Source organism: Entelurus aequoreus, linkage group LG11, assembly GCF_033978785.1.
Source record: "Entelurus aequoreus isolate RoL-2023_Sb linkage group LG11, RoL_Eaeq_v1.1, whole genome shotgun sequence".
Classification (NCBI taxonomy): Eukaryota; Metazoa; Chordata; class Actinopteri; order Syngnathiformes; family Syngnathidae; genus Entelurus; species Entelurus aequoreus.
In genome coordinates, this window is record NC_084741.1 from 5,165,521 (window position 1) to 5,182,927 (window position 17,407).

The 17,407-nt window shown below is 39.0% G+C and overlaps 1 protein-coding gene across 1 annotated transcript in view; it reads left to right on the forward strand.

Moving 5' to 3' along the window:
- ago1 (argonaute RISC component 1) overlaps positions 1-11,440 on the forward strand; it is a 69,842-nt gene extending 58,402 nt beyond the window's left edge. Inside the window, 4 exon segments of the mRNA XM_062062314.1 lie at positions 1,124-1,258; positions 1,318-1,419; positions 1,483-1,682; positions 11,066-11,440. Of these exon segments, the coding sequence (XP_061918298.1) occupies positions 1,124-1,258; positions 1,318-1,419; positions 1,483-1,682; positions 11,066-11,174 (546 nt within the window). The 3' untranslated portion in view covers positions 11,175-11,440.
- Positions 11,441-17,407: the final 5,967 nt, after the last annotated feature.

Sequence of the window (17,407 nt, forward strand, 5' to 3'; positions counted from 1 at the left end):
AAAAAAAGTACCTTATCTTCACCATACCTGGTTGTCCAAATTAGGCATAATAATGTGTTAATTCCACGACTGCATATATCGGTTGATATCGGTAATTAAAGAGTTGGACAATATCGGAATATCAGATATCGGCAAAAAGCCATTATCGGACATCCCTATAAACAACCAAAAAATTTATATTTTGTTGTTTTTTTACTGTACCAAAAATGAACAGAACCGTGACCTCTAAACCGAGGTATGTACAGAACTGACATTGTTGTGTACCATCACACCCCTAATACAGATCAATATATTGTACTTTTCCATATGCATCCAGGTTTATGGATGTATGTTACCGTATTTCCTTGAATTGGCGCCGGGAATATAGTATTCGCATGCCTCGAATTATAAAATTAAACTCGTTTCGCAAAATAATTAGCGCATGCTTGGCACTTCCGCCGGGTCAAACATGAGTCATTAAATGACTCCCGCCTCCTGGTGGTAGAGGGCGCTAGTGATCCTTCTTGCGACTGCTGGTACTGCAGAAGACCAGTGCTGCAGAAGAAGACAACAACAGCAAGAGTGCGCAGCCATTTATTTTACCATGGAGGATTACATATCTAAAATAAAACCGTTTTCTAAACTGGACTTTCAATGGAAGCAGGAGGTAATACTTAAAAGGAATATCTCCATCGAGACAGAGAGACTTTTAAAACTGAAGGAAGACTTCTATATCGATGCTTTTCTTCAGAAGGAGCTAGCATGGACTCATTTGTACCTAAAGGTAAAACCATAATAACGTTTTTTTTTATTAAATGTGCTTTTCATGATAAGGTAAGCGCCGGAGTGAGAAGAGGTTTTAAAATAATTACCGCCCCTGCGGCTATTCAAGGAAATACGGTATCTTGTCTTTATATTCCAGCCAGTTAATCCATTTTGGGGGGAATTGAGGCGATTATTATGATGCGTTCAAGTGTCTTACGGCCTGTGGGAAGAAGCTGTTACACAACCTGGAGGTTCTGCTACAGAGGCTGCGGAACCTCTTTGTAGAGTCCAGCAGTGAAAGCAGTCCTCGGTGGGGGTGGGAGGAGTCTCATAAGATCTTGTTGATGGAATAGAGTTTAACGATGGATGCTTTGTACAGATCTTACACTACGAGCTGCTGGCCATCAGGGACGCCTGCATCAAGCTGGAGAAGGACTACCAGCCGGGCATCACCTACATCGTGGTGCAGAAACGCCACCACACCCGCCTCTTCTGCGCCGACAAGTCGGAGAGGGTGCGTTGTCACCACAATCCTCCCGACTGTTCCCTGAAAGTGCTGTGTTGTGTCACCAGATCGGAAAGAGCGGGAACATTCCTGCGGGCACCACAGTGGACACCAGCATCACCCATCCCTTTGAGTTTGACTTTTACCTCTGCAGCCACGCCGGCATACAGGTACTGAAACACTTCACGTGCCACCTTCCGAGGACGTTCTCAATGCCCACTCGGTGTGTCCAGGGTACGAGCCGGCCGTCGCATTACTACGTCTTGTGGGATGACAACCGCTTCACGGCCGACGAGCTGCAGATTCTCACCTACCAGCTGTGCCACACCTACGTGCGCTGCACACGCTCCGTCTCCATCCCCGCGCCCGCCTACTACGCCCGTCTGGTGGCCTTCCGCGCCCGCTACCACCTGGTGGACAAAGAACACGACAGGTTAGTGCCAACTAGGGTGGTAGGGTATACCGGTACTAGTATAGTGAATCAAAAAGTTCAGCCAAAGTGGTTCTAAAGTTGTTCCAACTAGGTTCTAGTTCAGTCAAAGTGGTTCTAAAGTGGTTCCAACTAGGTTCTAGTTCAGTCAAAGTGGTTCTAAAGTTGTTCCAACTAGGTTCTAGTTCAGTCAAAGTGGTTCTAAAGTTGTTCCAACTAGGTTCTAGTTCAGTCAAAGTGGTTCTAAAGTTGTTCCAACGAGGTTCTAGTGCAGTCAAAGTGGTTCTAAAGTTGTTCCAACCAGGTTCTAGTGCAGTCAAAGTGGTTCTAAAGTTGTTCCAACTAGGTTGTAGTTCAGTCAAAGTGGTTCTAAAGTTGTTTAACTAGTATCAAAGTGGTTCCAACTAGGTTGTAGTTCAGTCAAAGTGGTTCTAAAGTTGTTCCAACTAGGTTGTAGTTCAGTCAAAGTGGTTCTAAAGTTGTTCCAACTAGGTTCTAGTTCAGTCAAAGTGGTTCTAAAGTTGTTTAACTAGTATCAAAGTGGTTCCAACTAGGTTGTAGTTCAGTCAAAGTGGTTCTAGAGTTGTTCCAACTAGTTTGTAGTTCAGTCAAAGTGGTTCTAAAGTTGTTCCAACTAGGTTCTAGTTCAGTCAAAGTGGTTCTAAAGTTGTTTAACTAGTATCAAAGTGGTTCCAACTAGGTTGTAGTTCAGTCAAAGTGGTTCTAAAGTTGTTCCAACAAGGTTGTAGTTCAGTCAAAGTGGTTCTAAAGTTGTTCCAACTAGGTTCTAGTTCAGTCAAAGTGGTTCTAAAGTTGTTCCAACTAGGTCCTAGTTCAGTCAAAGTGGTTCTAAAGTTGTTCCAACTAGGTTGTAGTTCAGTCAAAGTGGTTCTAAAGTTGTTCCAACTAGGTTCTAGTTCAGTCAAAGTGGTTCTAAAGAGTTTCCAACTAGGTCCTAGTTCAGTCAAAGTGGTTCTAAAGTTGTTTAACTAGTATCAAAGTGGTTCCAACTAGGTTGTAGTTCAGTCAAAGTGGTTCTAAAGTTGTTCCAACTAGGTTCTAGTTCAGTCAAAGTGGTTCTAAAGTTGTTCCAACTAGGTTCTAGTTCAGTCAAAGTGGTTCTAAAGTTGTTCCAACTAGGTTCTAGTTCAGTCAAAGTGGTTCTAAAGTTGTTCCAACTGGGTTCTAGTTCAGTCAAAGTGGTTCTAAAGTTGTTTAACTAGTATCAAAGTGGTTCCAACTAGGTTGTAGTTCAGTCAAAGTGGTTCTAAAGTTGTTTAACTAGTATCAAAGTGGTTCCAACTATGTTGTAGTTCAGTCAAAGTGGTTCTAAAGTTGTTCCAACTAGGTTCTAGTGCAGTCAAAGTGGTTCTAAAGTTGTTCCAACTAGGTTCTAGTTCAGTCAAAGTGGTTCTATAGTTGTTCCAACTAGGTTCTAGTTCAGTCAAAGTGGTTCTAAAGTTGTTTAACCAGTATCAAAGTGGTTCCAACTAGGTTGTAGTTCAGTCAAAGTGGTTCTAGAGTTGTTCCAACTAGGTTGTAGTTCACTCAAAGTGGTTCTAAAGTTGTTCCAACTAGGTTCTAGTTCAGTCAAAGTGGTTCTAAAGTTGTTTAACTAGTATCAAAGTGGTTCCAACTAGGTTGTAGTTCAGTCAAAGTGGTTCTAAAGTGGTTCCAACTAGGTTCTAGTTCAGTCAAAGTGGTTCTAAAGTTGTTTAACTACTATCAAAGTGGTTCCAACTAGGTTCTAGTTCAGTCAAAGTGGTTCTAAAGTTGTTCCAACTAGGTTCTAGTTCAGTCAAAGTGGTTCTAAAGTTGTTTAACTAGTATCAAAGTGGTTCCAACTAGGTTGTAGTTCAGTCAAAGTGGTTCTAAAGTTGTTCCAACTAGGTTGTAGTTCAGTGAAAGTGGTTCTAAAGTGGTTCCAACTAGGTTCTAGTTCAGTCAAAGTGGTTCTAAAGTTGTTCCAACTAGGTTCTAGTTCAGTCAAAGTGGTTCTAAAGTTGTTTAACTAGTATCAAAGTGGTTCCAACTAGGTTGTAGTTCAGTCAAAGTGGTTCTAAAGTTGTTCCAACTAGGTTGTAGTTCAGTCAAAGTGGTTCTAAAGTTGTTCCAACTAGGTTCTAGTTCAGTCAAAGTGGTTCTAAAGTTGTTCCAACTAGGTTGTAGTTCAGTCAAAGTGGTTCTAAAGTTGTTCCAACTAGGTTGTAGTTCAGTCAAAGTGGTTCTAAAGTTGTTTAACTAGTATCAAAGTGGTTCTAACTAGGTTCTAGTTCAGTCATAGTGGTTCTAAAGTTGGTTAACTACTTTGAGGGGGTTCCAACTAGGTTCTAGTTCAGTCAAAGTGGTTCTTAAGTTGTTTAACTCCCATCAAAGTGGTTCAAACTCAGTTCTGGTTCAGCTAAAGTGGTTCTAAAGTTGTTCCAACTAGGTTCTAGTTCAGTCAAAGTGGTTCTAAAGTTGTTCCAACTAGGTTCTAGTTCAGTCAAAGTGATTCTAAAGTTGTTCCAACTAGGTTCTAGTGCAGTCAAAGTGGTTCTAAAGTTGTTCCAACTAGGTCCTAGTTCAGTCAAAGTTGTTCTAAAGTTGTTCCAACTAGGTTCTAGTTCAGTAAAAGTGGTTCTAAAGTTGTTCCAACTAGGTTCTAGTTCAGTCAAAGTGGTTCTAAAGTTGTTTAACTAGTATCAAAGTGGTTCTAACTAGGTTCTAGTTCAGTCATAGTGGTTCTAAAGTTGGTTAACTAGTATCAAAGTGGTTCCAACTAGGTTGTAGTTCAGCCAAAGTGGTTCTAAAGTTGTTCCAACTAGGTTCTAGTGCAGTCAAAGTGGTTCTAAAGTTGTTTAACTAGTATCAAAGTGGTTCCAACTAGGTTGTAGTTCAGTCAAAGTGGTTCTAAAGTTGTTTAACTAGTATTAAAGTGGTTCCAACTACGTTGTAATTCAGTCAATGTGGTTCTAAAGTTGTTCCAACTAGGTTGTAGTTCAGTCAAAGTGGTTCTAAAGTTGTTTAACTAGTATCAAAGTGGTTCCAACGAGGTTGTAGTTCAGTCAAAGTGGTTCTAAAGTTGTTCCAACTAGGTTCTAGTTCAGTCAAAGTGGTTCTAAAGTTGTTCCAACTAGGTTCTAGTTCAGTCAAAGTGGTTCTAAAGTTGTTTAACTAGTATCAAAGTGGTTCCAACTAGGTTGTAGTTCAGTCAAAGTGGTTCTAAAGTTGTTTAACTAGTATCAAAGTGGTTCCAACTAGGTTGTAGTTCAGTCAAAGTGGTTCTAAAGTTGTTTAACTAGTATCAAAGTGGTTCCAACTAGGTTGTAGTTCAGTCAAAGTGGTTCTAAAGTTGTTTAACTAGTATCAAAGTGGTTCCAACTAGGTTTTAGTTCAGTCAAAGTGGTTCTAAAGTTGTTCCAACTAGGTTCTAGTGCAGTCAAAGTGGTTCTAAAGTTGTTCCAACTAGGTACTAGTTCAGTCAAAGTGGTTCTAAAGTTGTTCCAACTAGGTTTTAGTTCAGTCAAAGTGGTTCTAAAGTTGTTTAACTAGTATCAAAGTGGTTCCAACTAGGTTGTAGTTCAGTCAAAGTGGTTCTAAAGTTGTTCCAACTAGGTTCTAGTTCAGTCAAAGTGGTTCTAAAGTTGTTTAACTAGTATCAAAGTGGTTCCAACTAGGTTGTAGTTCAGTCAAAATGGTTCTAAAGTTGTTCCAACTAGGTTGTAGTTCAGTCAAAGTGGTTCTAAAGTTGTTTAACTAGTATCAAAGTGGTTCCAACTAGGTAGTAGTTCAGTCAAAGTGGTTCTAAAGTGGTTCCAACTAGGTTCTAGTTCAGTCAAAGTGGTTCTAAAGTAGTTTAACTACTATCAAAGTGGTTCCAACTAGGTTCTAGTTCAGTCAAAGTGGTTCTAAAGTTGTTCCAACTAGGTTCTAGTTCAGTCAAAGTGGTTCTAAAGTTGTTCCAACTAGGTTCTAGTTCAGTCAAAGTGGTTCTAAAGTTGTTCCAACTAGGTTGTAGTTCAGTCAAAGTGGTTCTAAAGTGGTTCCAACTAGGTTGTAGTTCAGTCAAAGTGGTTCTAAAGTTGTTTAAATACTATCAAAGTGGTTCCAACTAGATTCTAGTTCAGTCAAAGTGGTTCTAAAGTTGTTCCAACTAGGTTCTAGTTCAGTCAAAGTGGTTCTAAAGTTGCTTAACTAGTATCAAAGTGGTTCCAACTAGGTTGTAGTTCAGTCAAAGTGGTTCTAAAGTTATTCCAACTAGGTTGTAGTTCAGTCAAAGTGGTTCTAAAGTTGTTCCAACTAGGTTCTAGTTCAGTCAAAGTGGTTCTAAAGTTGTTCCAACTAGGTTCTAGTTCAGTCAAAGTGATTCTAAAGTTGTTTAACTACTATCAAAGTGGTTCCAACTAGGCTCTAGTTCAGTCAATGTGGTTCTAAAGTTGTTTAACAACTGTTAAAGTGGTTTTAACTAGGCTCTAGTTCAGTCAAAGTGGTTCTAAAGTAGTTTAACAACAATTAAAGTTGTTCTAAGTAGGTGCTAGTTCAGTCAAAGTGGTTCTAAAGTAGTTTAACAACAATTAAAGTTGTTTTAAGTAGGTGCTAGTTCAGTCAAAGTGGTTCTAAAGTAGTTAAACAACTATTAAAGTTGTTCTAAGTAGGTGCTAGTTCAGTCAAAGTGGTTCTAAAGTAGTTTAACAACAATTAAAGTTGTTCTAAGTAGGTGCTAGTTCAGTCAAAGTGGTTCTAAAGTAGTTAAACAACAATTAAAGTTGTTCTAAGTAGGTGCTAGTTCAGTCAAAGTGGTTCTAAAGTAGTTTAACAACAATTAAAGTTGTTCTAAGTAGGTGCTAGTTCAGTCAAAGTGGATCTAAAGTAGTTTAACAACAATTAAAGTTGTTCTAAGTAGGTGCTAGTTCAGTCAAAGTGGTTCTAAAGTAGTTAAACAACAATTAAAGTTGTTCTAAGTAGGTGCTAGTTCAGTCAAAGTGATTCTAAAGTAGTTAAACAACAATTAAAGTTGTTCTAAGTAGGTGCTAGTTCAGTCAAAGTGGTTCTAAAGTAGTTTAACAACAATTAAAGTTGTTCTAAGTAGGTGCTAGTTCAGTCAAAGTGGTTCTAAAGTAGTTTAACAACAATTAAAGTTGTTCTAAGTAGGTGCTAGTTCAGTCAAAGTGGTTCTAAAGTAGTTAAACAACAATTAAAGTTGTTCTAAGTAGGTGCTAGTTCAGTCAAAGTGGTTCTAAAGTAGTTAAACAACAATTAAAGTTGTTCTAAGTAGGTGCTAGTTCAGTCAAAGTGGTTCTAAAGTAGTTAAACAACAATTAAAGTTGTTCTAAGTAGGTGCTAGTTCAGTCAAAGTGGTTCTAAAGTAGTTTAACAACAATTAAAGTTGTTCTAAGTAGGTGCTAGTTCAGTCAAAGTGGATCTAAAGTAGTTTAACAACAATTAAAGTTGTTTTAAGTAGGTGCTAGTTCAGTCAAAGTGGTTGTGACGTGACACGTCGTGACATTGCTGGTTTTACGAGCAGAGGAGCATGTTGGGCAGCGCACACACACAGAGTACTTACAAGCAGACACAGTGTGTAGACAGAAAAGGGAGAATGGACGCATTTTGGTGTAAAAAGTCAAGATAAAGGTGAAGTTATAACACTGAAACACCCTCAGGAAGAGCTGCTTCAAGACATGGCTAGCTAGCTAGCTAGCAGCTAACATCCACCCACAGTGTTTTAGCTACTTCTAAATCACTAATCCTGGTCTCCATGGCGACAAATAAAGTAAGTTCCTTACAAGTAGCATTATCACTGGAGGACGAGGAATAGCTAAACATGCTTCACTACACACCGTAGGAGGATACAATAGCTCACCGGCGTCACAATGTAAACAAAACGCCATGGGTGGATCTACACCTGACATCCACTGTAATGATACCAAGTACAGGAGCGTATCTAGTCGATACTACTATGATTACGTCGATATTTTTTAACATCACAAAATTCATAAAATTCACATTGTGTTTATAAAGTCAGTAAATACGTCCCTGGACACATGAGGACTTTGAATATGACCAATGTATGATACTGTAACTACTTGGTATCACATCCATACCCAAATGTGTGGTATCATCCAAAACTAATGTCAAGTATCAAAGAAGAGAAGAATAAGTGATTATTACATTTGAACAGAAGTGTAGATAGAACAGTAAATATTAACAGTAAATGAACAAGTAGATGAATAATCCATTTTTTACAGTTTGTCCCTCATAATGTGCACAAAATAATAGGTGTATAAATGACACAATATGTTACTGCATACGACTAATTAGGAGTCTTTGTTTGTTTACTTACTACTAAAAGACAAGTCACTATTTTATTGAAGGACTACATGACAATAATAAACTTATGTTTCATGTACACTAACATTGTTTGTTACAATAAAGACAATCTTGACATTTTTTTGTAGTCCCCTTTATTTTGAAAAGTATCGAAAATGATTAAAATACATTTTGGTATTGTACTACTGTATTTAATGTTGTCATTATGGTGGTACTTAATGAATACTTAGGTCTACTACACTACTGTATTTAATGTTGTCATTATGGTGGTACTTAATGAATACTTAGGTCTACTACACTACTGTATTTAATGATGTCATTATGGTGGTACTTAATGAATACTTAGGCCTACTACACTACTGTATTTAATGTTGTCATTATGGTGGTACTTAATGAATACTTAGGTCTACTACACTACTGTATTTAATGTTGTCATTATGGTGGTACTTAATGAATACTTAGGCCTACTACACTACTGTATTTAATGTTGTCATTATGGTGGTACTTAATGAATACTTAGGTCTACTACACTACTGTATTTAATGATGTCATTACGGTGGTACTTAATGAATACTTAGGTCTACTACACTACTGTATTTAATGATGTCATTATGGTGGTACTTAATGAATACTTAGGTCTACTACACTACTGTATTTAATGATGTCATTATGGTGGTACTTAATGAATACTTAGGTCTACTACACTACTGTATTTAATGTTGTCATTATGGTGGTACTTAATGCATACTTAGGTCTACTACACTACTGTATTTAATGATGTCATTATGGTGGTACTTAATGAATACTTAGGTCTACTACACTACTGTATTTAATGATGTCATTATGGTGGTACTTAATGAATACTTAGGCCTACTACACTACTGTATTTAATGTTGTAATTATGGAGGTACTTAATGAATACTTAGGTCTACTACACTACTGTATTTAATGTTGTCATTATGGTGGTACTTAATGAATACTTAGGTCTACTACACTACTGTATTTAATGTCATTATGGTGGTACTTAATGAATACTTAGGTCTACTACACTACTGTATTTAATGATGTCATTACGGTGGTACTTAATGAATACTTAGGTCTACTACACTACTGTATTTAATGATGTCATTATGGTGGTACTTAATGAATACTTAGGTCTACTACACTACTGTATTTAATGATGTCATTATGGTGGTACTTAATGAATACTTAGGTCTACTACACTACTGTATTTAATGTTGTCATTATGGTGGTACTTAATGCATACTTAGGTCTACTACACTACTGTATTTAATGATGTCATTATGGTGGTACTTAATGAATACTTAGGTCTACTACACTACTGTATTTAATGATGTCATTATGGTGGTACTTAATGAATACTTAGGCCTACTACACTACTGTATTTAATGTTGTAATTATGGAGGTACTTAATGAATACTTAGGTCTACTACACTACTGTATTTAATGTTGTCATTATGGTGGTACTTAATGAATACTTAGGTCTACTACACTACTGTATTTAATGATGTCATTATGGTGGTACTTAATGAATACTTAGGTCTACTACACTACTGTATTTAATGTTGTCATTATGGTGGTACTTAATGAATACTTAGGTCTACTACACTACTGTATTTAATGTTGTCATTATGGTGGTACTTAATGAATACTTAGGTCTACTACACTACTGTATTTAATGATGTCATGGTGGTACTTAATGAATACTTAGGTCTACTACACTACTGTATTTAATGATGTCATTATGGTGGTACTTAATGAATACTTAGGTCTACTACACTACTGTATTTAATGTTGTCATTATGGTGGTACTTAATGAATACTTAGGTCTACTACACTACTGTATTTAATGTTGTCATTATGGTGGTACTTAATGAATACTTAGGTCTACTACACTACTGTATTTAATGTTGTCATTATGGTGGTACTTAATGAATACTTAGGTCTACTACACTACTGTATTTAATGTTGTCATTATGGTGGTACTTAATGAATACTTAGGTCTACTACACTACTGTATTTAATGATGTCATCATGGTGGTACTTAATGAATACTTAGGTCTACTACACTACTGTATTTAATGATGTCATTATGGTGGTACTTAATGAATACTTAGGTCTACTACACTACTGTATTTAATGTCATTATGGTGGTACTTAATGAATACTTAGGTCTACTACACTACTGTATTTAATGTCATTATGGTGGTACTTAATGAATACTTAGGTCTACTACACTACTGTATTTAATGTCATTATGGTGGTACTTAATGAATACTTAGGTCTACTACACTACTGTATTTAATGTCATTATGGTGGTACTTAATGAATACTTAGGTCTACTACACTACTGTATTTAATGTCATTATGGTGGTACTTAATGAATACTTAGGTCTACTACACTACTGTATTTAATGTTGTCATTATGGTGGTACTTAATGAATACTTAGGTCTACTACACTACTGTATTTAATGATGTCATTATGGTGGTACTTAATGAATACTTAGGTCTACTACACTACTGTATTTAATGATGTCATTATGGTGGTACTTAATGAATACTTAGGTCTACTACACTACTGTATTTAATGATGTCATTATGGTGGTACTTAATGAATACTTAGGTCTACTACACTACTGTATTTAATGTTGTCATTATGGTGGTACTTAAAGAATACTTAGGTCTACTACACTACTGTATTTAATGATGTCATTATGGTGGTACTTAATAAATACTTAGGTGTACTACACTACTGTATTTAATGTTGTCATTATGGTTGTACTTAATGAATACTTAGGCCTACTACACTACTGTATTTAATGATGTCATTATGGTGGTACTTAATAAATACTTAGGTGTACTACACTACTGTATTTAATGTTGTCATTATGGTTGTACTTAATGAATACTTAGGTCTACTACACTACTGTATTTAATGTTGTCATTATGGTGGTACTTAATGAATACTTAGGTCTACTACACTACTGTTGTCATGAAGTCAAGAAGTTTGAGAACCCCAGAATGACTAACAAGGTCACCTTGTGTGTCCCCCTAGTGGTGAGGGCAGCCATGTGTCGGGTCAGAGCAACGGTCGGGACCCCCAGGCCTTGGCCAAAGCGGTGCAGATCCACCACGACACCCTAAGGACCATGTACTTCGCCTAAGGACCATGTACTTCGCCTGAGTGGGCCTGCAGCTCCCCACCACCACCACCACCATGACCACCTCATCCCCCCTCCCACCACACACCCACCACACAACTGCCACACCCATCCAACTCTGCAGCCTCACGCACTCTCAAGGTTATGATTTGTGTTATTGTTATTATTATTTTTATGTCAGTGTGTCGATGCTGCCTTCACATGTCGGTGTGTCGACCGTACAAACCCCGTTGCCATATGAGTTGGGAAATGGTGTTAGATGTAAATATAAACGGAATACAATGATTTGTAAATCCTTTTCAAGCCATATTCAGTTGAATATGCTACAAAGACAACATATTTCATGTTCAAACTCATAAACTTTTTTTTTTTTTTTTGCAAATAATCATTAACTTTAGAATTTGATGGCAGCAACACGTGACAAAGAAGTTGGGAAAGGTGGCAAAAAAGAGTGATGAAGTTGAGGAATGCTCATCAAACACTTATTTGGAACATCCCACAGGTGTGCAGGCTAATTGGGAACAGGTGGGTGCCATGATTGGGTGTAAAAGTAGATTCCATGAAATGCTCAGTCATTCCCAAACAAGGATGGGGCGAGGGTCACCACTTTGTCAACAAATGCCTGAGCAAATTGTTGAACAGTTTAAGAACAACCTTTCTCAAGCAGCTATTGCAAGGAATTTAGGGATTTCACCATCTACGCTCCGTAATATCATCAAAGGGTTGAGAGAATGTGGAGAAATCACTGCACGTAAGCAGCTAAGCCTGTGACCTTCCATCCCTCAGGCTGTACTGCATCATCAAGCCACGTCCGTGTGTAAAGGATATCACCACATGGGCTCAGGAACACTTCAGAAAGCTTGTCAGTAACTACAGTTGGTCGCTACATCTGTAAGTGCAAGTTAAAACTCTCCTATGCAAGGCGAAAACCGTTTATCAACAACACCCAGAAACTTTGTCGGCTTCGCTGGGCCTGAGCTCATCTAAGATGGACTGATACAAAGTGGAAAAGTGTTCTGTGGTCTGACGAGTCCACATTTCAAATTGTTTTTTGGAAACTGTGGACGTCAAAGAGGAAAAGAACCATCCGGATTGTTCTAGGGTGAAAGTGTAAAAGGCAGCATGTGTGATGGTATGGGGGTGTATTAGTGCCCAAGACATGGCTAACTTACACATCTGTGAAGGCACCATTAATGCTGAAAGGTACATACAGCTTTTGGAGCAACATATCAAGCAACGTTACCATGGACGCCCCTGCTTATTTCAGCAAGACAATGCCAAGCCGCGTGTTACATCAATGTGGCTTCATAGTAAAAGAGTGCGGGTACTAGACTGGCCTGCCTGTAGTCTAGACATTGAAAATGTGTGGCACCTAAAATAGCAGAAGGGAGACCCCCGGACTGTTGAACAACTTAAGCTGTACATCCAGAAAGAATGGGAAAGAATTCCACTTCCAAAATGTGTCTCCTCAGTTCCCAAACCTTTACTGAGTGTTGTTAAAAGGAAAGGCCATGTAACACAGTGGTGAACATGCCCTTTCCCAACTACTTTGGCACGTGTTGCAGCCATGAAATTCTAAGTTAATGATTATTTGCACAAAAGTTTATGAGTTTGAACATGAAATATGTTGTCTTTGTAGCATATTCAACTGAATATGGCTTGAAAAGGATTTGCAAATCATTGTATTCCGTTTATATTTACATCTAACACCATTTCCCAACTCATATGGAAACGGGGTTTGTAAGTATGCAATACCTGGAAAGGAGGCGGTGAAAAAGGAACAAACCACAAAGCTGCCTCTTGACCATCCCCACGTTGGATGTTACAATCCCCACGTTGGATGTTACAATCCCCACGTTGGATGTTACAATCCCCACGTTGGGATGTTCCAACTCCCACGTTGGGTGTTCCATTCCCACGTTGGGTGTTACAACTCCCATGTTGGATGTTACAATCCCCACGTTGGATGTTCCAATCCCCACGTTGGATGTTCCAAATCCCACTTTGGATGTTACAATCCCCACGTTGGATGTTACATTCCCACGTTGGATGTTACAATCCCCACGTTGGATGTTACATTCCCCACGTTGGATGTTACATTCCCACGTTGGATGTTACATTCCCACGTTGGATGTTACAATCCCCACGTTGGATGTTACAATCCCCACGTTGGATGTTCCATTCCCACGTTGGGTGTTACAATCCCCACGTTGGATGTTACAATCCCCACGTTGGATGTTACATTCCCCACGTTGGATGTTACATTCCCACGTTGGATGTTACAATCCCCACGTTGGATGTTACATTCCCCACGTTGGATGTTACATTCCCACGTTGGATGTTACAATCCCCACGTTGGATGTTACAATCCCCACGTTGGGTGTTACAATCCCCACGTTGGATGTTACAATCCCCACGTTGGGTGTTCCATTCCCACGTTGGGTGTTCCATTCCCACGTTGGGTGTTACAATCCCCACGTTGGATGTTCCATTCCCACGTTGGGTGTTACAATCCCCACGTTGGATGTTACAATCCCCACGTTGGGTGTTCCATTCCCACGTTGGATGTTACAATCCCCACGTTGGATGTTCCATTCCCACGTTGGATGTTCCATTCCCACGTTGGATGTTACAACCCCCACGTTGGGATGTTCCAAATCCCACGTTGGATGTTACAATCCCCACGTTGGATGTTCCATTCCCACGTTGGATGTTCCATTCCCACGTTGGATGTTACAATCCCCACGTTGGATGTTACAATCCCCACATTGGATGTTCCATTCCCACGTTGGATGTTACAATCCCCACGTTGGGTGTTCCATTCCCACGTTGGATGTTACAATCCCCACGTTGGGTGTTACAATCCCCACGTTGGGTGTTACAATCCCCACGTTGGGTGTTCCATTCCCACGTTGGATGTTACAATCCCCACGTTGGGTGTTACAATCCCCACGTTGGGTGTTCCATTCCCACGTTGGATGTTACAATCCCCACGTTGGGTGTTACAATCCCCACGTTGGGTGTTCCATTCCCACGTTGGATGTTACAATCCCCACGTTGGATGTTACAATCCCCACGTTGGGTGTTACAATCCCCACGTTGGATGTTACAATCCCCACGTTGGGTGTTACAATCCCCACGTTGGATGTTACAATCCCCACGTTGGGTGTTCCATTCCCACGTTGGGTGTTACAATCCCCACGTTGGGATGTTCCAAATCCCACGTTGGATGTTACAATCCCCACGTTGGATGTTACAATCCCCACGTTGGGTGTTCCATTCCCACGTTGGGTGTTACAATCCCCACGTTGGGATGTTCCAAATCCCACGTTGGATGTTACAATCCCCACGTTGGATGTTACAATCCCCACGTTGGATGTTACAATCCCCACGTTGGATGTTACAATCCCCACGTTGGGTGTTCCATTCCCACGTTGGATGTTACAATCCCCACGTTGGGTGTTCCATTCCCACGTTGGATGTTACAATCCCCACGTTGGGATGTTCCAAATCCCACGTTGGATGTTACAATCCCCACGTTGGATGTTACAATCCCCACGTTGGGTGTTCCATTCCCACGTTGGGTGTTACAATCCCCACGTCGGGATGTTCCAAATCCCACGTTGGATGTTACAATCCCCACGTTGGATGTTACAATCCCCACGTTGGGTGTTCCATTCCCACGTTGGGTGTTACAATCCCCACGTTGGGATGTTCCAAATCCCACGTTGGATGTTACAATCCCCACGTTGGGTGTTACAATCCCCACGTTGGATGTTACAATCCCCACGTTGGATGTTACAATCCCCACGTTGGATGTTACAATCCCCACGTTGGATGTTACAATCCCCACGTTGGATGTTACAATCCCCACGTGATTGATTGATTGATTGATTGATTGAGACTTGTATTAGTAGATTGCACAGTACAGTACATATTCCGTACAATTGACCACTAAATGGTAACACCCCAATAAGATTTCTTAACTTGCTTAAGTTGGGGTCCACGTCAATCAATACATTCGTTGGATGTTCCAATCCCCACGTTGGATGCTCCCAGACCCGAGTGAGGGGCATCCATCATGCACGCACACCAACACGCTTTTATTCTTCTTTTACTTCCAGAAAGAATATTATCCCTTTGTATGGTGCACAGCAGCTGAGGTATGGTACGTTAGCACTTAGCAATTAGCATGTGCGTCCATTAGTGGGCTTTCGTCGTCTTCTTGTCTGATTACTTTTTTTAAATATTTTTTTAAAATAGCGAGGACTGAAAAAAAAAAAGAGGCGTAGTGAGCGTGTGGTGGTGTAAGGATAGCGGTGTTGCACCTGTAAGGATAGCGGTGTGACACGTGTTGCACCTGTAAGGATAGCGGTGTGACACGTGTTGCACCTGTAAGGATAGCGGTGTGACACGTGTTGCACCTGTAAGGATAGCGGTGTGACACGTGAAAAAAGGGGAATTTCTTCAACAGGGAGCTCCTTTTATTTTGTTCTTCTATTATTTCTTCTTGAGGGATTTTACAAGGCACTTTTTTATTGACTTCATGATATATTTGAACAAAAAGAGGCAACTTAAGGCAAGGTCAACGCCCCTGACGATTAATCAATACTATCATGATTATTATCAATACTATCATGATTATTATCAATACTAATTATGATTATTAGTGATCACTTAAGTGCTGTGAAGCTGAAGGTCATTCAGCAGTTGACCTTGCCACATTCCCACACCTCCTCTCACCCTTTCCACCATTTCTATACACTTACCTCTGCAGGCCTGGACAGTAGCACACACACACACACACACACACACACACACACACACACACACACACACACACACACACACACACACACACACACACACATATTCATACACACGCACACTTCCTCACTTTCATCAGCCAATTTCCTTCGGTGCTCCGTGTGTGGGTGGGCGACACGGTCAGGGATGGCAACACTTTGACCTCCACTTTGACCTTTTTTTTTTACTGCTAAGGTGCGAGAGTGACGTGTTAATAATGCATGTTCCAAAACTGGATATTTTCAGCCACCTTACTTTCCTTTTCCTAAAGCGGCGGCGACATTTTGCCGGCCCGCTGCCTCCATGGTGCTTTTTGTTTCTCCTCCTCTCCTCTGTCAGCATTGGAGTGTCCTTTAGAGGGCGCTGTGTAAACACTATTCTGTTTCCGCTGCCTCAAAAGCGCCTCCAATCTTCCGCTCCTTTCACACAGAAATGTATGGAGGTTAGTTTGTGTCTTTATTATGAAAGGACACTGAATTTATGTGACTGAATTTGAATTTTGTCAACTGATTATTTTACATTCATTTATGCTGATAATTTCGTTGACTGAAATTTGTGAGCAAACATTTGTGTTTAAAAATAATGATTTGTCAAAATACAGTGTTTTAAAATTCTGTGGAAAAAATCATTGGAAAAAAAATCAGTGTTTTAAAATTCAGTTAGAAAAAAAATCATTGAAAACAATTCGGTGCAAAAAAAAATCAGTCCAAAAAAAATATAAGTGCATGAAAATGCAGTGTGAAATAAATTCAGTGCAGAAAAAATTCACTGCAAAAAAGTTCTGTGTAAAAAATATCTGTGAAGAAAAATTCATTGTAAAAAATATCAGTGCAGAAAAAATTCAACGTAAAAAATTCAGTGCAAAAAAATGCAGTGTAAAAAATATCAGTGCAAAAAAAATTCAGTGTAAAAAATTCAGTGCAGAAAAATTATGTGTAAAAAAATTCAGTGCAGGAAAAATCAGTGGAAAAAAATCAGTTCAAAAAAAAATACAAGTGCATGAAAATGCAGTGTAAAATAAATTCAGTGCATAAAAATGCAGTGCAGGAAAAATGAGTGCAAAAAAATTCAGCGTAAAAAAATGCAGTGTAAAAAATATCAGTGCAAAAAAATTTGGTGTAAAAAATTCAGTGCAGAAAAATTATGTGTAAAAAAATTCAGTGCAAGAAAAATCAGTGGAAAAAAATCAGTAAAAAAAAAAATACAAGTGCATGAAAATGCAGTGTAAAATAAATTCAGTGCATAAAAATGCAGTGTAAAAAAATTCACTGCACAAAAAATCTGTGTAAAAAAATTCAGTGCTGGAAAAAAAATCAGTGCACAAAAAATTCAGTGGAAAAAAAAATTCAGTGGAAAAAAATCAGTGGAAAAAATTAAGTGCAAAAAAATTCAGTGGAAAAAAATTGGTATGAAAAAAAATCATTGCAGCA